This window comes from Oncorhynchus gorbuscha, linkage group LG03 (genome assembly GCF_021184085.1).
Source record: "Oncorhynchus gorbuscha isolate QuinsamMale2020 ecotype Even-year linkage group LG03, OgorEven_v1.0, whole genome shotgun sequence".
Lineage (NCBI taxonomy): Eukaryota > Metazoa > Chordata > Actinopteri > Salmoniformes > Salmonidae > Oncorhynchus > Oncorhynchus gorbuscha.
In genome coordinates, this window is record NC_060175.1 from 40603901 (window position 1) to 40630757 (window position 26857).

Below are 26857 nucleotides of genomic sequence, written 5' to 3' on the forward strand. Positions count from 1 at the left end.
CCTCTTAAGCTCTGTCAGATTGGATGGGGAGCATTGCTGCACAGCTATTTTCAGGTCTCTCCAGAGATGTTCGATCGGGCTCAAGTCCGGGGTCTGGCTGGGCCCCTCACGGACATTTGGAGACTTGTCCCGAAACCACTCCTGCGTTGTCTTGGCTGTGTGCTTAGGGTCGTTGTCCTGTTGTAAGGTGAACCTTCACCCCAGTCTGAGGGCCTGAGCGCTCTGGAGCAGGTTTTCATCAAGGATCTCTGTTATTTGCTCCATTCATCTTTGCCTCGATTCCGACTAGTCTTCCAGTCCCTGACGCTGAAAAACACCCCCACAGCATGATGGTGCCACCACCATGCTTCACCGTAGGGATGGTGCCAGGTTCCCTCCAGACGAGATGCTTGGCATTCAGCCCAACGAGTTCAAGCTTGGTTTCATCAGAACAGAGAATCTTGTTTCTCAAGGTCTGAGACTCTTTAGGTGCCTTTTGGCAAACTCCAAGTGGGCTGTCATGTGTCTTTAGTGAGGAGTGACTTCTGACTGGCCACTCTACCATAAAGTCCTGATTGGTGTAGTGCTGCAGAGATGGTTGTCCTTCTGGAAGGTTCTCCCATCCCAACAGAGGAAGTCTAGAGCTCTGTCAGTGTGACCATTGGGTTCTTGGTCACCTCCCTGACCAAGGCCCTTCTCCCTCGATTGCTCAGTTTGTCCGGGCGGCCAGCTCTAGGAAGAGTCTCGCTGGTTTCCAAACTTTTTCCATTTAAGAATAATGGAGGCCACTGTGTTCTTGGGGACCTTCAGTGCCGCAGAAATGTTTTTGTACCCTTCCCCAGATCTGTGCCTCGACACAATCCTGTCTCAGAGCTCTATGTGCAATTCCTTCAACCTCATGGCTTGGTTTTTGCTCTGACATGCACGGTCAACTGTGGGACCTTCTATAGACAGGTGTGTGCCTTTCCAAATCGTCTCCAATCAATTTAAATTAACACACAGGTGGACTCCAATCAAGTTGTAGAAATATCTCAAGGATGATCAATGGAAACAGGATGCACCTGAGCTCAATTTTGAGACTCATAAGGGGTCTGAATACTTATCTAAATAAGGTATTTCTGTTTTCTATACATTTGTAAACATTTCTAAAAAACAGTTTTTCGCATTTGTCATTATGGGGTATGCGGTTACCATGGCTATGCCCCCATAGGATGACAATTCCTCCATCCACAGGGCACGAGTGGTCAGTGAATGGTTTGATGAAGATGACAACGATGTAAACCATATGCCATGGCCGTCTCAGTCACCAGCTCTCAACTTAATTGAACACACGGGAGATTCTGGAGCAGCGCCTGACGCAACATTTTTGCCATTGCTTCCCTCACATAAGCTCGGCTTCACCAATTTGCTGCATATTCTTGGGTAATTTAAGGAAAACACACTGACAATACTCACCCAGTTTCTCCATGATTAATGCACAAGTTGATGTGCATCATTACACTTGACTGTTGTATTTACTGAGGTCACACCAGCACTATCTATGACCTGAGGATGAGGACCAACAAGCCATACATCACCAGATACATTCCACTATGTACTGTATATAACTAGTGATCATATGATACAATATACAACCGTTGGTTTTAGAACCATACAATCAAACGAACAGCCCTTTCAGGACAACACAGCATAACAACATATGACCATTTTAGAAATATCAACTGAGGAAGCACTCTCCCTCTGTATGTTATTGCAGGTCTAAAACCATGCATTGTTGATTGAGACATGGTGGTCACAGTCACTTCCTCAGCATAAAACTGCAGATCCTCCATCCATTCAGTCCATAATGAGGTGATCTACTGGTCCATCAGATTGATCTTTTCACATTGACAAGTGACAAGTGAGATTGGAGGGGATTCACCGCCCTCTCAGTGAGTCCATTGACTCCAGTTTGTTAGTCATTGAGTCCAGTGAGTGTCAGTGGAGTCCTCTGACACCTGTTTGTCTAAGGACTCACCTCTGAGCTGATGACAACACCTCCCTGCCAAGAAATGTCACCATGAAATGTCAGGAGCGACTATCTGAACAGAGGATAATGTCACATGCTGTCCCTGTCCTGTTGTGTTGAGCTGGAGGCCACACAGGAAACAGGGGGGAGGGGAAAGTGTAACATTCTGCTTTATAATGGCATCTCATTGTAATTGGCTGTCTGCCTTCCTGGCCAATGGTAGTCGTTGGTCTTGATGGAAGCCTCATCAGACTGTATGATAAGGGAGCGGTTGTCCATGTTCTTTTCCCAGTCACTGTCAGTGGGACAGGTGTGGTCTTCACTGCCAAGGAAAACAAAGAGAGGGTACATAGCTGGGATAGTGCATTCAACACCTTCATGATTATAAAATGGAATCTGTCCCAGTTTCCGGTCATTATTTATATTATCTGTAGTATACAGACTAACAACAGTTATGTGTTTGCAAGTTACCTGTGTTGTGCGTCCATGGCCATAGAGGTGTCCTCATAGATTTTCAGCATGGTTTCTGTGCGGTCATCATGAAGCTCTTTGGGCTCCTGAAATCTGGTTTGACCAGTATTTTACTTAATTATATATTTGACATAGAATTTCTGTATTTTGTATCGATGGAGTTGTAGTTTGTAAGGGAACCGTATATCATTATTACCTTGGTTCTAGGCGCTCTTTAACCTTGGCGATAGACAGGATGTATGGTCCAATCTGTCGGGCGATGGTGGTCAGGTACAAGTTCTCCTGCTTCAGCTGCTGCAGGTCGTGGAGCTGTGCTAGAATGTGGTCGAACACAAATGCCATGTCAAAGTACAGAACAAAGCACATGCATCACATCCAAAAATGGGATTAGATCATGATGCATGTTACCAAGTCCAAATGTACATACAGTACATACAACAGATTGATGTTTAGTTAATGGGTAAACCTTACCTTCATAGATCTCCTGCTCATTAGTGACCCTCTGAAAGGTCTCCTCCCAAATCTAAAAGAGAAATATGGTTTACTTACTTTAATAAGGCCAAATCATTCACAAGGCCAAGTCATTCATATGCACAAAACATAGGATATATTAAAGGATCTATAAGCTGCTTGACCTCCTAAACATATTGCTGCTGTTCGATATGGGGCCTGTGGATGTACCTCTTCAAACAGAGCCCTCATGGTCTCCACAGAGGAGTACTGGGAGGAGATCTGTCCATCGATGTGCAGGGAGCGGTCCAGGATCTCCCCCATGGTGTCTGTGTTGATGAGGGAGTGGTGTTTGGTCAGGTCCCTGTGTAGCTCCTGTACCTGGTCCTTCATGTTCTGGATCTCAGTCTGGAGGGTCTGGGTCAAACACATAGATGAATGTATGCACGCACGCACGCACGCACCAACACTGTCACAGACACCCTATCACAAGTGAAGTGGCCAAGTCGCTCTACCCATAGTTGTTGTCATTGTGGTCATGTCACTCACCCTGTAACTGTTCTCATAGCTGCGACAGTGCTCAGTAAAGGGTGTGTCGCCCCCCTCTGCCAGGAGGACCTTGGTGCAGATGTAGCGGTGGGAGGTAGACTTTCTCCCCGCGGCCGAGCCCAGGGGCATGTCACTGAGGGACGGGGAGCGGCACGACATGGAGAAGGGGGAATGGAGCCTGAGGGAGGGGAGATAAAACCACAGGGCATCATTCATCGGGAAGCCTCGTCCTAAGTAACAGTTATTTATTTAAGGCTCTAAATATATACATCAGGGAGTACGTTTTACAGCCTATCTATCCCATTTTATATAAATATACTGTCCCTCATGTTCAATATTATATTCAGGTGTTCTCACTGCTAATGTTCCAGAGAGAGTGATTCATAGTTGAAGCGTGCACCTCAAAACCATAACTCAACACAGGCTATTCCGATAATGGCATTCTGAAGACCATGTTTACAACTAACAATGTAAAACATTTGCTTGCCCGAGTTCCAGTTCAGAAAATTACTTTGCTAAACATTTTGAACAATAGAACCATTGCTTCATATACTGTATTTGCAACAAATGGAAATGATAAATATTGTAGACTGTACTTGAGTCGCTTTTGAGACCCGGCTGAACTGGAAACATAAAATTCTCCCCGTCTCCAGTGAGCTTTAAGACAAAGAGACAACCAGGACAGACAGACAGCGGGCCCTGACCTGCCTTTCCCTCACTCCTTACCACCACCACCACTACCACTGGAGTAATAGATTCATGTAATACTGTAGACCACTTTAACAGACTTTCCTAACACTTAATATTACAATTTTAACCAAATATGTGTCATAGTTTACAATTGTCCACGAATGAGGGAGGGCTATGTATCATACCAATGAAACACGGAATAAACTCTGGAATATATAACAGGTGGAAATATCATTAGCCAGTTGGTAAAGACAGATATTCTATGATTACGGAAAAGTTTATCGGCACACAACTGGTAAAGACATGCAGCTTACCTGGGCCCTGGAATGCTTTCAGTCTTGATTTCTTGCTTGGCACATGCCCTGATACAGCAGTAGAACTATCCCGAGAGTGAGTCTCTGATTGTTTGCTGTGAGTGTCTCTTTCTCACCCTGCCATACGCATTTAGTCCTCTGAGCATCCACTTGCTGCCCCCACCACTGATACCAATTTAAGACATTGGCAAAAGCAGTGACATCAGTGGCATGGAACAAATTGGCCCCGCCACTCCTGTGTGCCTAGCTACCAGATGAATCCTGGAGAGTTCTGTGAAATTCTGATAAAAATAGTGCCAGCCTGCTCAGTGCCGTCCCCACCCACTCCGTATCCTACATGGAAGGGGCACTGGTTGGGAGGGAGGACTGTCAGTATGTTGGGGGTTTGGGAAAAGGGGGAGTTACAGACCTGTGAACAGTTGGGAGTGATTGATGTGGAAAATTGGTCTGAGAGCATGCGTCCCTTGTGTCTACATGGACAGGGACAGAGTCTGCATCTGAATGAGTTTGTAAGAACAAATGGGTCCATTTTGAAAACAAATGAATCTCTATGTCTGTGTCAAATACCTACAACTATAGCTTACACCAACTAGGAACCAAGGCTCTGGAAGGGGACATTTTGATTCTGTTAAAACTCTGGTAACAGCTAAGCTCAGTATAAGCTCAGTCCTTGAATTTGGGTCCAGTCATCCTCACTGTATCTTATACAGCCAAATACATTGACACCCCAGTATGTGTGTGTATTGAGAGACATACTGTCATGTGTGTCAAGGTTTGCTTGGGATCCAGACTGTGTTGTGATATCCAGACAGACACAGAGCCTTGCTGTAAAAAGCTGTTTCCTGGAACCCTGGCTTTGCGCTGGTCACTCTGGCCCAGCCCACTGTTATCACCCGTATTTCTGGCACGGAAAGGATGGGACTAGCGCCCGCTATAACAGGAAGACCGCCACCAAAAAGGTGAGTTACGTAGCCTAAGCATGTCTGTGCCCAGAGCTTACAGGCAGACAGGATAAGTGACATAGTGGGGCTCATAATGGAGTCTCCTTCCCTCTCTCTGTGGTTATCACCATCTGCCAGTTGTGCTTCCAAGAATTGGTTATATTATATCTCATGTTTCAAGGAGATCATCTCATATTTTATATGTGCAAACATTTGGGTCCAGAGATTTGGTCTCATTAAAAAGCCCCACTTGTGCACTGAAAGACAGAGATTAGGGAAGAATATTTTGCACAAGAGTTAAAGGCCAAGCAGACTCACAGGGCTGCAATACTAGTTGCTCCGGTAATGGAGGCTGGGCGGCGCTGTCCCAGCAGCAGGAGGGGCTCCAGACAGCGAGCAAACTCAACCCTGTAGCCTGTGTTAATCTGAGGGAGAGAGAGATCATCTGGGTCAGAGATTGGCTAGCACCTTTCTTTGAAGGAAGAGACAACACATTTACTGTGTGTATAGTATTAAATGCAAATTGTACATGACACCCTTAGAAAAAAAGATTTCAGTCAGTGTGCAGTATAACTGCAGTTATTCTGCAATTGCTGCATCCAAAATACCACAGTCGACTGCAGTTACTGCACTTTTACTGCAGTTTCAAAACAGCAATATTTTTTGTAAGGGCAGTGTGGATTGAAGTCACATTGTTTTGTAAGAACAGAGTAGACAAGCCACACTCACTTTGCTGCTTTGTACTGGTCGCAGTTGATGAGGGAGCTTCACAATCCTCCGCAGCCTGTCCATTAGTTGCTGTGGAGGAGAGAGCCACCATGTTTGATGCAAACCTCTGGTTAATTTACCCATTCTATCTTTGATTCTCTTCAGAATATAAAGTGCCAGTACTCACATATCCCATGTCCAGAAACTCAAACTTGTTGGCTGAGCTGAGAAAGGCTGAGCAGGTGACCAGGTGAACCTTGGAGAGGGCATCAGAGAGGGTCAGAGGTCAACCACACTGGAGGGCTTGTGAATAATAAACTGTCCAGGTAATAATGGCAAAACTATACCACTGTCAAATGTATTTATGGGTATCAACTAGGTAACAACTAGTTATTGGCCTACACTGTTAATTACAGGCCTGGGGATATAGAGATATGATGATCTAACCTGCAGGGTTGGCAGGAGGGCAGCAAGGTGTGAGAGCTGCTCCTTTAGCGCCTTCTCCTTTTCTTCATGTTGGCTACAAACACACAACATTTCCACTACACGTCTATCCACTCGATGCAGAGGGTTATGCAATACAGAAACCCATACTTCATGTATCCAGGTCCTTATCTATGTTCTGCTCTCCGTAACAAACACATACACACCGACAGACACTGAGACGGAAACACACAGCCTGCCATAAATAGCTTTTAACTCCCTTCTGGGAATCCAGACAGTCACTGGGCCGCTTCCAGGCAGCGAGCCGTGAAAGATGGTGGACACGGGGCCCAAAAATCTCAATGAAGATCTCTACACAATGCAACCTGATACACTCTCTCCTATACAGACTTCAGAGGCAGTAATGTTGCAGTCCAGTGGCCCCCAGGATCTAGCTTCCTGCTCCACTGGTTGTGATGAACTGCTACCAGAGAGTAAATATCAATACCAGAGGTTATCTACACATTGTCATTGATTAAATGTAACCATGAACTGCAGCTGTGGACATGGAATGATGAGTAGTTGTGTTGAAGCAGTCCTTACTCTGTTTGCCCAGTCATTCTTGTTTGAATTGTTTACTGTGAAGTCTATCTCATGGGGTCAAATAGAAACTAGCCTACATCAGGGTGTAACATATAATCGCTGCAATACATTCGTATTGGTAAATGAGATTTGCTAGCTATGTACAAACTGTACAATGTAAAGCACATTGAGACCTAGGGAAAATCGCTAAGTTCAATCCATGCCAATCAGATTGCCTATCCATAGTTTTTATGTTGTCAAAGCAACAGTTTCATAGCAAAGTAATGCAGTACCTTTGAGCCGCTCGCAACAGAATTGTCTTCCTCTCAGCCAGTCTTTCCTGTCAGATGAGAGCAGAGAAAAAATTAACCACAAGGAAAATGGATATGAAAACGTCTGCTAGTAGTCAGTCTACTGTGAAAAAGACTGTTGGCCTTGTTTGCCGCCCTCCATTTTTCAAAATAACTGTCTGAGGATTTAGCTTCTGATTCATTTCCTCTAAAATGTAATTTTGTGGTACACATTGTCTTGTAATTGTACCAGTATGGGTTTGGTCCATTCGTGGAGTTTTTGTTGAGAGCTGAAGACCCTTGCAATCTTTTAACAAAAAGAGCAAGAGAGTCACCCAGTGGTGAGGCACCATCATAGCATCTTCAAAGTTATATATTCCATGTAAAGGGCATATCACATATTCAAATGTGGAATCATATTATTGTGTTGCACTTAGATAGTTAAACTTCACAATGCTTATTTAATACATTCAAATCTCAATAACAACATAATCTTTTTTTTTCAGGTGACCTGAAAAGAGTCCTGTAGAGTCATGAAAAGAGTCCTTACCTGCATACTGGTGAAGATGTTGCAGATTGCATTCTCCTCTTCCTCCATATTGGAGCCCACCGCCCCTATCATGGCCCTCAGCATGATAATAGCCTCACGGGCCGATGTCTGCAGCTCCTTCACTGCCTACAGAGAAAGCAAGGCTCACACATGATCATGGTATATATTCTCACTCACCTGTAGCTAAACCACGCACATGATCATATGCTTTATCTCAAACTCGGTACCTTTTCAAAATCGACAACATAAGCATCCTATATTATGTCAAGTAAAATACAGCATGGAAACAGAGTTGCAGAGGGAGATTCATACTAGGCCACGGAGTTGTGAGTGTGTTAGGGGAGAGTGGGGTATGTTGAGCCACCCTTGTTTTTATGTGACCATACACAAAATGTATAATTTGACCAAATATTTAGGAAGAGAACATCATTTCATGTAGTCTGTGAAGGAAGAAACCACATTGAAAAAGTGGTAAGCAAACTTAGGTCCCCAAAAATTGTATTTTCACTATGTCAAATGAAGTTTCATGATGCTTGTATCTAAACCAAAGTAGATAATTGAAAGATTGTTGTATACATCAGTTGGGGGCTTGGGTTCTCTAAAAGCTTCAATATGAGGTCCTAAACTTGGCATGCTGTAGCTGTGTGGGCTAATATTGTCACGCCTTGGTCATTGTATTTTGTGTTTTTGTTATATGTTTGGGTAGGCCAGGGTGTGACATGGGTTTATATGTTGTTTTTCGTATTGGGGTTTGTAGTATTTGGGATCGCGGCTAATTAGGGGTGTTGTATAGGCTTGGCTGCCTGAGGCGATTCTCAATTGGAGTCAGGTGCTTATCGTTGTCTCTGATTGGGAACCATATTTAGGCAGCCTGACTTTGCTTTGTATTTTGTGGGTGTTTGTTCCTGTCTCTGTGTTGTAGTCACCAGATAGGCTGTAATTAGTTTCACGTTCCGTTCTGTTGTTTTTGTATTTCAGTTATTTCATGTACCGCTATTCTGTTCATTAAAGTCATGAGTAACCTACACGCTGCATTTCGGTCCGACTTTCTTCATTTAACAGACGAACGAACGCCGTTACAGAAACACCCAACACTCTCACGGACCGAGCAGCGTAGATAACTGGCAGGAGCTAAAGGAGGACGTTATGGACGGTAGAGGCATGGAGTATACGACGTGGGAAGAAATCGACAGGTGGGCGGCAGACCCAGAGAGAGTGCAGGCGCCCGCCTGGGATTCGCTTCAGCATTGCGAAGAGGGCTACAGGCGAATCGAGTCAAAGAAAGAGACACGCCGGCTAAAACGGAGAGGCGCTGGTTTAAACAGGCAGCGACAGCTGGAGCAGCAAAGGGAGGATGAATTATTCGGAGAATGGACATGGGAAGACGTGTTGGATGGTAAAGGTTGTTACACTTGGGAGGAGATATTGGCCGGAAGAGATCGTCTCCCATGGGAACAGGTGGAGGCACTAAGGAGAGCAGAGGCAGCGGGAGATAGGAGCCGACGATACGAGGGAACACGGTTGGCAAGGAAACCTGAAATGCTGCCCAAAAAAAATATTGGGGGGAGGCTAGAAGGGAGAATAGTTATGCCAGGTAGGAGACCTGCGCAAACTCCCTGTGCTCACCGTTGGGCTAGAGAGACCGGGCAGGCACCGTGTTATGCTATGGAGCTCACAGTGTTTTCAGTGCGGGAGCATAGCCCGGTGCGGCACATACCAGCTCTTCCTATTGGCCGGGCTAGAGTGGGCATCGAGCCAGGTAAGCTTGGGCAGGCTCGGTGCTCAAGAGCTCCAGTGCGCCTGCACGGTCCAGTCTATCCAGAGCCACCTCTACACACCAGTCCTCCGGTAGCAGCTCCCCGCACCAGGCTTCCTGTACGTGTCCTCGATCCAGTACCACCAGTTCCAGCACCACGCACCAGGCCTCCAGTGCGCCTCGCCTGTTTAGCACAGCCAGAGCCTTTCTCCTCTCCTGCGCTGCCGGAGTCTCCAGTCTGCCCAGCGCCGCCAGTGCTCCCAGTCGGCCCAGCGCGGCCAGTGCTCCCAGTCGGCCCAGCGCGGCCAGTGCTCCCAGTCTGCCCAGCGCGGCCAGTGCTCCCAGTCTGCCCAGCGCGGCCAGTGCTCCCAGTCTGCCCAGCGCGGCCAGTGCTCCCAGTCTGCCCAGCGCCGCCAGTGCTCCCAGTCTGCCCAGCGCCGCCAGTGCTCCCAGTCTGCCCAGCGCCGCCAGTGCTCCCAGTCTGCCCAGCGCCGCCAGTGCTCCCAGTCTGCCCAGCGCGGCCAGTTCTCCCAGTCTGCCCAGCGCCGCCAGTGCTCCTAGTCTGCCCAGCGCCACTAGTCTGCCCCGCGCCGCCAGTGCCGCCAGTCAGCCCAGCGCTGCCCGACAACCAGTCTCTTCCAGATCTGCCCGACAACCAGTCTCTTCCAGATCTGCCCGACAACCAGTCTCTTCCAGATCTGCCCGACAACCAGTCTCTTCCAGATCTGCTCGACAACCAGTCTCTTCCAGATCTGCCAGCCAGCCAGGATTTACCGGAGCCTACTACCTGCCTGAGCATCTCAGTACTGGGCTTCCTCTCAGTACTGGGCTTCCTCTCAGTACTGGGCTTCCCCTCAGTACAGGGCTTCCCCTCAGTCCAGGGCTGCTTCGGTCCCGAGCTGCCCCTCTGTCCCGGGCTGCCCCTCAGTCCCGGGCTGCCCCTCTGTCCCGAGATGCCCCTCTGTCCCGAGCTGCCCCTCTGTCCTGAGATGCCCCTCTGTCCTGAGATGCCCCTCTGTCCTGAGATGCCCCTCTGTCCTGAGATGCCCCTCTGTCCCGAGCTGCTCCTCAGTTATGTGGGGATCTGGGTGAGGACTATTAGGCCATGGTCGGCGGAGAGGGTGGATTATCCCAGGACGCGAAGGGGAGGAACTAGGACATTAATGGAGTGGGGTCCACATCCTGAGCCAGAACCGCCACCGTGGACAGATGCCCACCCGGACCCTCCCTATGCTCTTGAGGTGCGTCCGGGAGTCCGCACCTTGGGGGGGGGGGGGGGGGTTCTGTCACGCCTTGGTCATTGTATTTTGTGTTTTTGTTATATGTTTGGGTAGGCCAGGGTGTGACATGGGTTTATATGTTGTTTTTCGTATTGGGGTTTGTAGTATTTGGGATCGCAGCTAATTCGGGGTTGTTGTATAGGCTTGGCTGCCTGAGGCGATTCTCAATTGGAGTCAGGTGCTTATCGTTGTCTCTGATCGGGAACCGTATTTAGGCAGCCTGACTTTCGCTTTGTATTTTGTGGGTGTTTGTTCCTGTCTCTGTGTTGTAGTCACCAGATAGGCTGTAATTAGTTTCCCGTTCCATTCTGTTGTTTTTGTATTTCAGTTATTTCATGTACCGCTATTCTGTTCATTAAAGTCATGAGTAACCTACACGCTGCATTTCAGTCCGACTTTCTTCATTCAACAGACGAACGCTGTTACAAATATAAACTCAGCAAAAAAAGAAACATCCCTTTTTCAGAACCCTGTCTTTCAAAGTTAATTCGTAAAAATCCAATAACTTCACAGATATTCATTGTAAAGGGTTTAAACACTGTTTCCAATGCTTGTTGAATGAACCATAAACAATTAATGAACATGCACCTGAGGATAGGTCGTTAAGACACTTAACAGTTTACAGGTGGTAGGCAATTAAGGTCACAGTTATGAAAACTTACGTCACTATAAAGAAGCCTTTCTACCAACTCTGAAAAACACAAATTGAAAGATGTCCAGGGACCCTGCTCATCTGTGTGAACGTGCCTTAGGCATGCTGCAAGGAGGCATGAGGACTGCAGATGTGGCCAGGGCAATAAATTCCAATGTCCGTACTGTGAAACGCCTAAGACACCGAGACAGGGAGACAGGATGGACAGCTGATTGCCCTCGCAGTGACAGACCACGTGTAACAACACCTGCACAGGATCGGTACATCCCAACATCACACCTAAGGGACAGGTACTGCAGGGCAACAACAACTGCCCAAGTTACACCAGGAACGCACAATCCCTCCATCAGTGCTCAGACTGTCCGCAATAGGCTGAGAGAGGCTGGACTGAGGCTTGTAGGCCTGTTGTAAGGCAGGTCCTCACCAGACATCACTGGCAACGACGTCGCCTATGGGCACAAACCCACCATTGCTGGAACAGACAGGACTGGCAAAAAATGCTCTTCACTGACGAGTCGCGGTTTTGTCTCACCAGGGTTGATGGTCAGATTTGCATTTGAGCATTACACCGAGGCCTGTACTCTGGAGCGGGATCGATTTGGAGGTGGGGGGTCCGTCATGGTCTGGGGCGATGTGTCACAGCATCATCGGACTGAGCTTGTTGTCATTGCAGGCAATCTCAACGCTGTGCATTAAAGGGAAGACATCCTTCTCCCTCATGTGGTACCCTTCCTGCAAGCTCATCCTGACATGACCCTCCAGCATGACAATGCCACCAGCCATTCTGCTTGTTCTGTGCGTGATTTCCTACAGGACAGGAATGTCAGTGTTCTGCCATGGCCAGCAAAGAGCCCAGATCTCAGTCCCATTAAGCACGTCTGGGACTAGAGGGCTAGGGCCATTCCCCCCAGAAATGTCCGGGAACTTGCAGGTGCCTTGGTGGAAGAGTGGGGTAACATCTCACAGCAAGAACTGGCAAATCTGGTGCAGTCCATGAGGAGGAGATGCACTGCAGTACTTAATGCAGCTGGTGGCCGCACCAGACACAGACTGTTACTTTTGATTTTGACCCCCCCCCCCTTTGAGGAGCATCCAGACGCGGCACTTGATGAAATTATGAAATTGCTTCTTCCAATTATTGATAAACATGCACCTGTTAAGAAACTGACTGTTAGAACTGTTAAGGCTCCATGGATTGATGAGGAATTGAAAAACTGTTTGGTTGAAAGAGATGGGGCAAAAGGAGTGACTAATACGTCTGGCTGCACATCTGCCTGGCGGACTTACTGCAAAATGTGACTAAACTCAACCAAAAGAAGAAGACATTTTATTATGAAGATAAGATCAATGATATAAACAATGATGGAAAAAAACTTGAGTAAATAAAATTATGGGCAGAAAGACAAACATCAAAACTTTTGATGTTGCAATTTTTTAAGGATGATTTCATTGGCAAAGTGGGCAAACTTAGGCAGGAAATGACCATGACAAACAGTGAGCAATTATATTCATGCATAAAAAACTATTAAATGAAAGAAAAGTAGTGCATGTATGAATTTTGTAAAGTTAGTGTGGGAGACGTAGAAAAATGATTGTTAACGATCAACAATGACAAATCTGGCATTGACAATTTAGATGGAAAGCTACTGAGGATGGTGGCTGACTCTATAGCCACTCCTATCTGTCATATTTTTAATCTGAGCATTAAGTTAAGTCTTTGTTCTCAGGCCTGGAGGGAAGCCAAAGTAATTCCACTACCCAACAGTGGTAAAGCGGCCTTTACTGGTTCTAACAGCAAACCTATAAGCTTGCTGCCAGCTCTTAGTAAACTGTTGGAAAAAATTGTGTTTGACCAAATACAATGATATTTTTCTGTAAACAAATTAACAACAGACTTTCAGCATGCTTATAGAGAAGGGCACTCAACATGTACTGCACTGACACAAATTACTGATGATTGGTTAAAGGAATTGATAATAAGAAGATTATGGGAGCTGTACTGTTAGATTTCAGTGTAGCCTTTGATATCATTGACCATAACCTGTTGTTGAAAAAACTTAAGTGTTATGGCTTTCAACCGCTGCCATATTGTGGATTCAGAGCTGTCTATCTAATATAACTCAAAGGGTTTTCTTTAATGGAAGCTTCTCTAATGTAAAACAAGTAAAGTGTGGTGTACCGCAGGGCAGCTCTCTAGGCCCTCTACTCTTTTCTATTTTTACCAATGACCTGTCACTGGCATTAAACAAAGCATGTTTGTCCATATATCCTGATGATTCAACCATATACGCATCAGCAACCACCACTAATGAAAACACTGAAACCCTTAACAAAGTGTTTCAGTCTGTTTTGGAATGGTTGGCCAGTAATAAACTGGTCCTGAATATCTCTAAAACTAAGAGCATTTTATTTGGAACAAATCATTCCTTAAGTGCTTGACCTCAGCTGAATCTGGTAATGAATGGTGTGGTTGTTGAACAAGTTGAGGAAACTAAATTACTTGGCGTTACCTTACATTGTAAACTGTCACGGTCAAAACATATAGATTCAATGGTTGCAAAGATGGTAATAAAGAGATGCTCTGCTTTTTTGATATCACACTCCAAAAAGCAAGTTCTGCAGGCTCTAGTTTAGTCTAATCTTGATTATTGTCCAGTCGTGTGGTTCAGTGCGGCAAGGAAAGACCTAGTTAAGCTGCAACTGGCCCAGAACAGAGCGGCACATTTTGCTCTTAATTGTAATCAGAGGGCTGATATAAATACTATGCATGCCAGCCTCTCTTGGCTAAGAGTTGAGGAGAGACTGCCTGCATCACTTCTCCTTTTTATAAGAAATATTCATGTGTTGGAAATCCCAAATTGTTTGCATAGTCAACTTACACACAGCTCTGACACACACACTTATCCCACCAGACATGCCACCAGGGGTCTTTTCATAGTCCCCAAATCCAGAAAGAATTCAAGAAAACGTACAGTATTATATAGAGCCCTTATTGCATGAAACTTTCTTCCATCTCATATTGCTCAAATAAACAGCAAACTTAGTTTTAAAAAACAGATAAAGCAACACATCACAGCACAACGCCTCTCCCCTAGTTGAACTGGATAGTTTGTGTGTATACATTGATATGTAGGCTACGTGTGCCTTTTTAAAAATGTATGTAGTTCTGTCCTTGAGCTGTTGTTATCTAATGATGTTCTGTATTATGTCATTCTGTATTATGTTTCATGTTTTGTGTGGACCCCAGGAAGAGTAGCTGCTGCTTTTGCAACAGCTAATGGGGATCCTAATAAAATACCAACGTGGCCATCGTCATAGGATGACGCCATTCCAACAAGTCAGTTCGTCAGATTTCTGCCCTGCTAGAGTTGCCCCTGTCAACTGTAAGTGCTGTTTTTGTGAAATGGAAATGTCTAAGAGCAACAACGGCTACAATGCAAATTGGTAAGCCACACTAGCTCACAGAAAGGGGCCACCGAAAAATAATCTGTCCTCGGTTGCAACACTCACTACCGAGTTTCAATCTGCCTCTGAAGCAACGTCAGCAGGAGAACTGTTAGTCGGGAGCATAATGAAATGGGTTTCCATGGCCGAGCAGCCGCACACAAGAGTAAGATCATTATGCACAATGCCAAGTGTCAGCTGGAGTGTTGTGAAGCTCGCCGCCATTGTACTCTGGAGCAGTGGAAACTCATTCTCTGGAGTGATGAATCACACTTTACCATCTGGCAGTCAAACGGACGAATCTGGGTTTGGCGGATGCCAGGAGAAACGCTACCTGCCCTAATGCACAGTGCCAACTGTAAAGTTTGGTGGAGGAAGAATAATGGTCTGGGACTGTTTTTCATGGTTTGGGCTCGGCACCCGAGTTCCAGTGAAGGGAAATCTTAACACTACAGCATACAATGGCATTCTAGACTATTCACTGCTTCCAATTTTGCGGCAAAAGTTTGGGGAAGGCCCTTTCCTGTTTCAACATGACAATGCCCCTATGCACAAAGCGAGGTCCATACAGAGATGGTTTGTCGAAGTTGATGTGGAAGAACTTGACTGGCCTGCACAGAGCCCTGACCTCAATCGCATCAAACACCTTTGGGGTGAATGTAAGGTAGACTGTGAGCCAGGCCTAATCGCCCAACATCAGTGTCCAACATCCGTGCCCGACCTCACTAATTCTCTTGTGGCTGAATGGAAGCAAGTCCCCGCAGCAATGTTCCAACATTTAGTGGAAGCCTTCCCAGAAGAGTGGAGGCTGTTATAGCAGCAAAGGGTGGACCAACTCCATATTACTGCCCATGATTTTGGAATGAGATGTTCGACGAGCAGGTGTCCACATCCTTTTGGTCATGTAGTGTATCTTTGTTAGAAATAATACTGATGCTGAATGTAAAAAATGGCTCAATTTCTCCCTTGCAGAGGAAAACTGTGATTTCCAGAGGTAGTGACTGTGACATATCAATGTAATCCCAGCTAGCGCACATTTGTCCTTGGAAGTTGTGGGAATGTATCTTTTTGGTTTTAAATTGGTTATGGGAACAAAGCAATATGATTCCTGACATACTTTAGTAGTTACAATTTTGCATGTTCTAGTAACATATATTTTTAGGTTACAGGGAGGTTGTGAGAACATTTTACTCTGGTTCCTTGAAGGTTTTCATGAGAGGTTTTATTGACACTGAGAACGGAAATTATAGGTTCAATTTCAAGGTTTTTGAATAACTTTCTTAAAACTTTCATTGAATGTTTCAATAAGACATTCGATAACATTGCTAACTTACTTTCAGTTAACTTGTTTGAACATATGGAATGTAATTTCCTTTGGCATTAATCATGCAAACACATTTTATTTTGACATGGGATCAATGAGCTTCGAACATATAATCTTCGATTCTCTATCCATTGAATTAGTCCAAAGTGCCACCAGAATGGTGCTAGCATACTGTATTTTTTAACACAGCTGTTCATTTCAGTCTATCCAAATAGACCCCATTTCAAAGGAAACAAGCACTCATTAAGATCAGGTGTGGTCAATTAATGACTGCGGCCAACACACATGAACACACTTAAGATTGTTTTTATGAAACATTATCTTCACGTTCTCAGAATGTAACTCTCACCCCCAATTTCAGCCTTTGCCCAATACCTTTAAATAAAATAAAACATGCATTCTGGTGAGAAGTTGTGGGTGGGGGAAATTGCTTATAAATATGAATTTTGGGGGGTGGGTAAACCTAGTTGTACCTGATCCCAACACTTTATCACTAAAGCATATTTACCAGAAGTCCACTGGCACGCTCTGAAAATACAATTATGTGCATTGCATACAAATACGGCTCTGGACAGTTAGCTCACAGTGGCACAACGCCGAGTTCTTGACACCTATTGCCACTTGCGGTGTACATTTGAATACCCTATAGGGGCTGACATCTATTGCGGTGTACATTTGAATACCCTATAGGGGCTGACATCTATTGCGGTGTACATTTGAATACCCTATGGGGGCTGACATTTATTGCGGTGTACATTTGAATACCCTATAGGGGCTGACATTTATTGCGGTGTACATTTGAATACCCTATGGGGGCTGACATTTATTGCGGTGTACATTTGAATACCCTATAGGGGCTGACATTTATTGCGGTGTACATTTGAATACCCTATAGGGGCTGACATTTATTGCGGTGTACATTTGAATACCCTATAGGAGCTGACATTTATTGCGGTGTACATTTGAATACCCTATAGGGGCTGACATTTATTGCGGTGTACATTTGAATACCCTATAGGGGCTGACATTTATTGCGGTGTACATTTGAATACCCTATAGGGGCTGACATTTATTGCGGTGTACATTTGAATACCCTATAGGGGCTGACATTTATTGCGGTGTACATTTGAATACCCTATAGGGGCTGACATTTATTGCGGTGTACATTTGAATACCCTATAGGGGCTGACATTTATTGCGGTGTACATTTGAATACCCTATAGGGGCTGACATTTATTGCGGTGTACATTTGAATACCCTATAGGGGCTGACATTTATTGCGGTGTACATTTGAATACCCTATAGGGGCTGACATCTATTGCGGTGTACATTTGAATACCCTATAGGGGCTGACATCTATTGCGGTGTACATTTGAATACCCTATGGGGGCTGACATTTATTGCGGTGTACATTTGAATACCCTATAGGGGCTGACATTTATTGCGGTGTACATTTGAATACCCTATGGGGGCTGACATTTATTGCGGTGTACATTTGAATACCCTATAGGGGCTGACATTTATTGCGGTGTACATTTGAATACCCTATAGGGGCTGACATTTATTGCGGTGTACATTTGAATACCCTATAGGAGCTGACATTTATTGCGGTGTACATTTGAATACCCTATAGGGGCTGACATTTATTGCGGTGTACATTTGAATACCCTATAGGGGCTGACATTTATTGCGGTGTACATTTGAATACCCTATAGGGGCTGACATTTATTGCGGTGTACATTTGAATACCCTATAGGGGCTGACATTTATTGCGGTGTACATTTGAATACCCTATAGGGGCTGACATTTATTGCGGTGTACATTTGAATACCCTATAGGGGCTGACATTTATTGCGGTGTACATTTGAATACCCTATAGGGGCTGACATTTATTGCGGTGTACATTTGAATACCCTATAGGGGCTGACAATTATTGCGGTGTTGTGTTGGGAAGAAAAGTGCAATCATCACCTTGCAAATGAAGGATTAGGGGCTCAATTCAATCCAACCCTCATTGCAGTATTTACGAAATAACTATTTTTCCAGTGGTCAAAGTAACTCACAGACGGGTCTTGGGAACTGCATAAAAACCTACAACTACTATAGTAATATAGTAATCCTATATTAAGTAAAGCAGATGACATTTTCTTGTTTTTAAATTGTACAGATAGCCAGGGGCACACTCCAACACTCAGACATAATTTACAAATTATGCATTTGTGTTTAGTGAGTCCGCCAGATCAGAGGCAGTAGGGATAACAACGTGTGAATTGGACAATTTTCCTGTCCTGTTAAGCGTTCAACATTTAACAAGTACTTTTGCATGTGAGGGAAAATGTATAGAAGAAAAAGTACATAATTTAGTGATGTAGTGAAGTAAAAGTAAATGTTGTCCAAAAAATAAATAGAAAAGCAGTACAGATACCCCAAAAACCTACTTAAGTAGTACTTTGAAGTATTTTTAGTTAAGTACTTTACACAACTGGATCTCAGGCCCTTCTAATTAACAATTTTCTATGAACAAGTCTTATAAATGAATATATTATTTATACAGCGTATCCACATACATCCAATATGTTCCCCCTGTTGATGATGCTTATTATGCAAATATTACATGTAACAAAAATTTAATGAAATTGGAAACAATTAAATATACAGTGGGGCAAAAAAGTATTTAGTCAGCCACCAATTGTGCAAGTTCTCCAATTTAAAAAGATGAGAGAGGCCTGTAATTTTCATCATAGGTACACTTCAACTATGACAGACAAAATTAGAAAAAAGAATCCATAAATTCACATTGTAGGATTTTTTATGAATTTATTTGCAAATGATGGTGGAAAATAAGTATTTGGTCAATAACCAAAGTTTATCTCAATACTTTGTTATATACCCTTTGTTGGCAGTGATAGAGGTCAAACATTTTCTGTAAGTCTTCACAAGGTTTTCACACACTGTTGCTAGTATTTTGGCTCATTCCTCCATGCAGATCTCTTCTAGAGCAGTGATGTTTTGGGGCTGTTGCTGGGCAACACAGACTTTCAACTCCTTCCAAAGATTTTCTATGGGGTTGAGATCTGGAGACTGGCTAGGCCACTCCAGGACCTTGAAATGCTTCTTACGAAGCCACTCCTTTGTTTCCCGGGTGGTGTGTTTGGGATCATTGTCATGCTGAAAGACCCAGCCACGTTTCATCTTCAATGCCCTTGCTGATGGAAGGAGGTTTTCACTCAAAATCTCACGATACATTGCCCCATTCATTCTTTCCTTTACATGGATCAGTCATCCTGGTCCCTCGTGTTACTGATGGTAGGCTTTGTTACTTTGGTCCCAGCTCTCTGCAGGTCATTCACTAGGTCCCCCCGTGTGGTTCTGGGATTTTTGCTCATCGTTCTTGTGATCATTTTGACCCCACGGGGTGAGATCTTGCGTGGAGCCCCAGATCGAGGGAGATTATCAGTGTTCTTGTATGTCTTCCATTTCCTAATATTTGCTCCCACAGTTGATTTCTTCAAACCAAGCTGCTTACCTATTGCAGATTCAGTCTTCCCAGCCTGGTGTAGGTCTACAATTTTGTTTCTGGTGTCCTTTGACAGCTCTTTGGTCTTGGCCATAGTGGAGTTTGGAATGTGACTGTTTGAGGTTGTGGACAGGTGTCTTTTATACTGATAACAAGTTCAAACAGGTGCCATTAATACAGGTAACAAGTGGAGGCCTCTTAAAGAAGAAGTTACAGGTCTGTGAGAGCCAGAAATCTTGCTGTTTGTCGGTGTCCAAATACGTATTTTCCACCATCATTTGCAAATAAATGTATAAAAATCCTACAATGTGATTTTCTGGATTTCCCCCTCATTTTGTCTGTGATAGTTGAAGTGTACCTATGATGAAAATTACAGGCCTCTCTCATCTTTTTAAGTGGGAGAACTTGCACAATTAGTGGCTGACTAAATACTTTTTTGCCCCACTGTATATGTGAAATTCAATGAAACAATCATGTATTGTGATGATAATCTTATGCTATGATAACAATAGCCAAATATATTCAATATGCTGTAAACTATTGTCTTTTAACAGTTTCACAAAATTAATTTGAATTAACCTGACAATTATGACACACCCCTCACTATTGTAATTGGTTACACTAATTGCACTGTTTTGTCTACATAACCTGGTTCAAGCATTCATGACATCACCCTGAAGAAGGCACAGTGATGCCGAAACATTGGTTGTTTACCCAATACATACCTGGAGTTTATAGATAGAGTGTGCAACTCTCTTTGTTTTTCTAGCTGGGATAACACACAATGTATCTAGAGAACAAAAGTCACAATTCACCTACCAGCACTGCCTGGTCTAGTATCTCACAGCCTTGTATGTATGCTGTCTCAATATCGATGCAGTGTATCCGGCTCTCTCTGTGGAATTTAGCAGAAACATCAATTAGCTTTACTCACAGTGTTCCTGTCTGAATCTGTGGCATCGCTGTAGTAGGAGCTTCACTCACACTTGCATGTCTCTGAAACACTTGATGCAGAGCATCGACTTCTTCTCTGTGGAGAACATGATGTAGGGCTCATCGTGGAGAGCTGTGGAGACAAACATTATGTTAGACCATCACATCATTGTTTCCTTACAATAAGATAATCATCCCATGAACATGTTGACAATTGTGTCAATAGATTAGGCAACACTTAATTACACATTCACTTGATGAAGGTTATTTTACATGTAACTAATGATGTTATCATTACACATTCTCGTGTTCCACTATATAACTAATGTTTTGTAATTACACATTTGAAAGTCACCTGTGAATTACCATGTTAATAACTCAAACCAAAATCTGATCTTGGTACATGTAACTACAAGGTTCCACTACCATTGAATCCACATGCAATACCAGGATTGATAAATAGGCTAGGACCTGGTAACAACAATTGTAACAAGGCACATTAACTACTGGCCATTTTCAATGAGTTTATTACTATGTTATGACCTGGCACAAAGGCTATACTGAATCAAGTGTAATGCAAGAACATTGTAGTTACATAGGATATACTTGTAGTTATCATGTACCTACCCAGGAGCAAGCAACTGAATGTAAAGTGTAGCCCAGTAGGGTATAATCTTTATAGTTACTATGCAGTTACAATGTAATAACCTTTGCAGACAATAGACTAACCAGGATAAACTAGGAGACAGGAGAACATTAGGATGAACCTTTTTACAATGTAACAATCTTTAACAACCAACTCTGTAATTACATTGTTGTTACAAGGGATATGCATGTATTTACAATGTACCTACCCAGAAGCAAGCAACTGAATGTAAAGTGCAAGTACACCGTTCTTTCTCAAAGATTGTTACATTGTGCAATGCAACTAAAAGGGTTATACCTAATGTTATCATGTCTCTTCATTTCTCCTGGTTAGCTTAGTCAAATCTATGTTGTTAACAGTTATTACTGTGTTAGTTACGCAGTAATAGGGGAAACTTAACGTAAAGTGTTACCATAGGTTATTATTAGATAACAATGTAATTATAGCTAGAAGCCGCTGAGCTCTTGTTGTAGTGTGAACATAACACAGGTGGTACTCACAGCACATCCGGTGGCACACTTTGGTGCGTTTGGCCAGGAACACAATCTCATGGTGGGAGAACATCTTGGCCTTGTGTGTGGAATCCCTGCAAGCTCCACACAGGGGCTGGCTACACGTGTTACAGTAGTACATTGGCCCTGTGTCCTATAAAACACACACACACACACACACACACACACACACACACACACACACACACACACACACACACACACACACACACACACACACACACACACACACACACACACACACACACACACACACACACACAATATGATCCATGATAATAAATGCTCTCTATTAAGATCTATAGCATGGTTTGTTAGAGTTATTTCTGTTTTGAGGTACCTGTTTGTTGCTCTGCTGGTCACAGTTGGCACACTGGACTGTCTCTTCACAGTCATCGGTAGAATTATCAACTAGGAACTTCAGCAGACGGTCCTCTGGTGGGAGTGCATTCATTCCTTTTACAACTGATGGGTATCTGTGACACAGATGGATCCAGCAACAAAAGCACAGAAAAATGTTTCATGCAGTGCTTCATTCAAATTTGTATTTCTCGCTACACTGATCATAAAAGAGTAGTGAGTTGCATTCCCAAGGCTCTCCAGCAGATGGTGCAACATATCTAATCGCAGAAGCTTTGCTAACATATTCTGAATTCAGTACGTGGCAGTAGTTTTTTACTACAGGTAAAACACATGGCATGTCATAAACATGTCAAACAATAATTCACTTTAGAGTTTAAGTATGCAACCTCTAACATTGACCTGGTTCTACCAGATCAGAGGCAGTAGGATTCTCTTCCCTCCTCGCCAATGTGTATCTAGTTTGCATAGCAACAGGGTCTATTGTGTGCTACTAATAGGAGTGTAGCAAAATCCCGAGATTACATGGTTCTTGAGTGAGTGGATGGCAGTGGTGTAAAGTACTTAAGTAAAATGACTTTTTTGGGGCATCTGTACTTTACTTTACTATTAATATTTTTGACAACTTTTACTTCACTACATTCTTAAAGAAAATGATGTACTTTTTACTCCATACATTTTCCCTCACACCCAAAAGTACTCATTATATTTTTAATGCTTAGCTGGACAGGAAAATGATCTAATTCACACACCTATCAAGAGAACATCCCTGGTCACCTGTGTAATACTGCTTCTCTTGATAGGTGTGTGAATTAGATCATTTTCCTGTCCAGCTAAGCATTCAAAATGTAATGAGTACTTTTGGGTGTGAGGGAAAATGTATGGAGTAAAAAGTACATCATTTTCTTTAAGAATGTAGTGAAGTAAAAGTTGTCAAAAATATTAATAGTAAAGTACAGATGCCCCAAAAAAGTCATTTTACTTAAGTACTTTACACCACTGCCATCCACTCACTCAAGAACCATGTAATCTCGGGAATTTGCTACACTCCTATTAGTAGCACACAATAGACCCTGTTGCTATGCAAACTTGATAAACATTGGCGAGGAGGGAAGAGAATCCTACTGCCTCTGATCTGGCGGACTCACTAAACACATGCTTCGTTTGTAAATGATGTCAGAGAGTTGGAGCGTGCCCCTGGCTATCCGTAAATTAAATAAAAATAGGGAAAGTGGCCATTTGGTTTGCTTAATATAAGGAATATGAAATTATTTATACTTAAGTATTTTTTAGCAATTACATTTACTTTTGATACTTAGGTATATTTAAAACCAAATACTTCTAGACTTTTACTCAAGTAGCATTTTACTGTGTGACTTTCACTTTTACTTGAGCAATTTACTATTAAGGTATCTTTACTTTTACTCAAGTATGACAATTGGATAGTTTTCCCACCGCTGATGGTTGGTAGTACTGATGAAAATAGCAACAAACAGCACTTCTGTATTGCCCATGCACAGGCCACAGAGCCAGGGGGACCTGCAGGGAGAGAGTGTGCCCACTGGGTTATCTCCCCTCGGAACACACTTCACTCTAGTAGCCTACTACACAATGGTCCCTCCATAGATCCATCTGCTCACTCCTGCAAGCTCTTCAATACCTGGAATGAGAGGAACTCTGGTATAAATTATGCCTAGTCGAGAGCCACAGGGAGCCAATTTTAAATAGGGAAACCATCCCATAGCAGTCGTATTCATACCAACTATGTTTTATTTAACTTATCATCTTGCATGATCGGATGGGATCCAGTGTTTGGTTTCATCCCAGATATGTAATCACAGAACACACAAGGAGACCTTGGGTTCTGGGGGGACAATGCAACTGCAGAACAAAGAAGCAACCATAGCAGTTGTGGGCTTGGGCAGGCAGGGCAACAAAGCCCCTCTGGACCACTAGAGATCTACAGGGACAGATTTATCTGTAGGCTTTGATACTATCAGAACCCGCAGAAGCGATAATCTTACAGCTAGTTGTAGGATTATTTTACAGTCTACTGTTTGTTTGGCTTCACGTTGGGGAGTTGATCAGGGAACCTCAGGATGTATTCAGGAAATGGACTGAAATGACTGCTCATGTCAGCTGCATACTGTCCCACTGTGCACAGATGACAATTCAACATCTACTCCACATTGTTTCAATGTAATTTCATTGAACTTACTTGGAAACAACATTGATTCAACCAGTGTGTGCACATTGGGGTATCTGTATAAAGCAGTGTATCAGTTTGGCTGTAACATCATCCCCAATGTTTTGCTCATCACTACTTGATCCAGTGATCTAAATGGGGAAGCCACCACTTTTCTTTGTATCTGCTTGTGTTTTTGGGTTTGAAGATAATCAAAGATAAGTGATAAGTTCATATGCTGAAAACTCTCTTTAGTGATAGAAAAGGCCCAATCTAAGATCAGTTTTATTTCCAGTATAATCTTTTTCCTGGAGAAGTTTTGTTCCACATAGCCGTGTGCTCTTTGATCAGTGAGAGCTAATCTAATCCAGAGGGCCTTTAGGTAATACTGTTGGCCATGACTCATTCTCCAGTAGGGGATAACATGGATTGGGCACTGTGAAGTCACATTTAATTGCCCTGAGCTCCCGGCTCCATTGCCAAGATGCCTGTGTAGGTTTTATTGTAGTGTGACTGCATGGTTGCCTTAACATGGTGCTAACTCAGAGCCAGGGCTGACCCTGCAGCTGTCCTAGCCACTCAAACCATCCTGCCCTGGTCGGGCTAGACCAGGTCACTCTGCGCCATAGTCCTTAGTAGACTGCTTGGCTTTAATCCACTAAGGCTGGTATTGATTGTAAGGATAGGTGAGTCCCTGTCATGTTCTCCATTCATGTGTAGATCAGAGTTGGCTGTGCAGGATGTATGCTCTAAGCACCCTGTAGAACTGGAGAGTTACACAGATTCTTAAGGGGATTCCTCCTATTTCATAGCCAAGACTGAGATGCAATGCCTTATGCTCAAACCCAATGTTTAAACAAGTTACTATAGGTCACCACAAAGATACAAATGTGGTTGGGGCATTTAGTTAGTCTTGGACTAACAATAGTGTCAAATCAAATGCACAGCTTGTGTGTTCAGAAAGCTTCTTTCAGTAAGTTAAGTTCAGTCTCTTACCCGCAGAGGGGGCAGTTGAGATGACATTCATTGGCTCTGCCTTGTAGGCAGTGCGCACAGAAGATGTGGTAACAGTCTAAGAGGCATGGGTGCTGGTACTGCTCATGGCACAGGTGACAAAACAGGGGATGGACATTGGAACAGTCCACTCCACACAGATTATCCAAAGGAGAGAGGACACCCCCTGCCATCTACAGAGAGAGTGTAGTGACAGTGAATCCCTTAGGATTAGCCTCTTTTTCTTTCTTTTTTTTAACTAAACTGACATTTAAAATCAGCCACGATGTAAGTAGGACAACATGTTTGACTTCATATATAGAGTTTGAGATCATATAGATCATTTTTCAAATGGAATAATCTGATGCAGGACTAGCCTGGGAACCAGTCACTTTCTGCTAACATTCCACTGCTTTTACCTTGTGTCAATGCCAATGACTCGGAGTACAAGAAGTGGAACTTTAACATTAGCATTACCCCACTGGTACCCAGGCTAATGCAGTACATAATACTACCATACCTTTAGTCTAATTTAGTTGGAACAGTTAGGTTAGAGATAACTTCCCTCTTTCACTTACCTTGCCAGCCATGGTAGGAGTCCTCAGTGCTGTGATGAAAAAACACACATGATGTGACATGAAAGTTCTATTGTTTTGTCATATTAGTACTTCTATTGTAGCCTACTGCTCTATATGTCCAACCAAACACAAGGCATCCCCAACACAAGAGCTCACTGTAAAAGTGTAGTGGATGGAGTCTGTTCCTACATATGGACAGCACAGAGCGCTACTGTCTTACCTTTCAGTGGTACTATCAACTACCCCCAGCAGGAATGACAGCAATGCAGAAACTCTTCTGGAGTGGCCTGGTTGAGCCCTGACGCCAGGCAGCTGACTGCTCCCCTAGCCAGCAGCCATTCTGCTCACAGAGTGGGGGACTGGGGATGGGCCAACGGTGCAACCATACTGTCACAGATGACAAAAGGGAAATCAGATATTGTTGCCATGTCAGCAGAGGAAAAATCCCCCCAATATAGAATATTCTCCCCTTAGTTAACCAGGAATCAGGGATTGAATGGGTATCACCACCAACACATATGCTGCAGTCTCAAAAATATTGAAATGAGGGCAGGCTTTTTGACTCAATTGTAGAGAGAAGCTATTTTCTTTTGGGCAACAACAGGATTTAGAGGATACCTGTAGCCTACATGTGCCTGTTGAAGTTATACTAATTGTCAATAATAATTGTTGAATTGGACTACCCTCAAAATGGTCTGTAGCCGAAGTGTAGAACAATTATT

At 43.7% G+C, this 26857-nt stretch overlaps 1 protein-coding gene across 4 annotated transcripts; it reads right to left on the reverse strand.

Annotated features, from left to right (window-relative positions):
• Window positions 1-1161: 1161 nt before the first annotated feature.
• LOC124031377 (RING finger protein 207-like) lies at window positions 1162-26497 on the reverse strand. 4 transcript variants are annotated; one of them, XM_046342527.1, is made up of 19 exons: window positions 26356-26497; window positions 26136-26164; window positions 25561-25751; window positions 22360-22495; window positions 22008-22152; window positions 20913-20994; window positions 20748-20823; window positions 7956-8081; window positions 7409-7455; window positions 6558-6630; window positions 6298-6366; window positions 6132-6200; window positions 5721-5827; window positions 3458-3635; window positions 3140-3325; window positions 2930-2981; window positions 2655-2772; window positions 2459-2551; window positions 1162-2309 (listed from the first exon to the last, which is right to left on the reverse strand). In XM_046342527.1, the coding sequence occupies exons 2-19, from the start codon at window positions 26145-26147 to the stop codon at window positions 2159-2161; spliced, it is 1911 nt and encodes a 636-aa protein (XP_046198483.1). In that variant the 5' UTR covers window positions 26148-26164; window positions 26356-26497; the 3' UTR covers window positions 1162-2158. The 4 variants fall into 4 exon arrangements, with proteins under 4 accessions (XP_046198483.1, XP_046198485.1, XP_046198482.1 ...); XM_046342529.1 differs by lacking the exon at window positions 25561-25751 and having other exon boundaries at window positions 26356-26425; XM_046342526.1 differs by lacking the exon at window positions 26356-26497 and having other exon boundaries at window positions 26136-26317.
• Between the last annotated feature and the right edge of the window lie 360 nt (window positions 26498-26857).

Coding starts and splice junctions, on each gene's coding strand:
- LOC124031377 (XM_046342526.1), bottom strand. CDS start 26,195: ATGTCACATCATGTGTGTTTTTTCATCACAGCACTGAGGACTCCTACC. Junction 2,773..2,929: donor TGAGCAGGAGATCTATGAAG/GTAAGGTTTACC, acceptor ACCACATTCTAG/CACAGCTCCACGACCTGCAG. Junction 2,310..2,458: donor GCCATGGACGCACAACACAG/GTAACTTGCAAA, acceptor TTTCCTTGGCAG/TGAAGACCACACCTGTCCCA.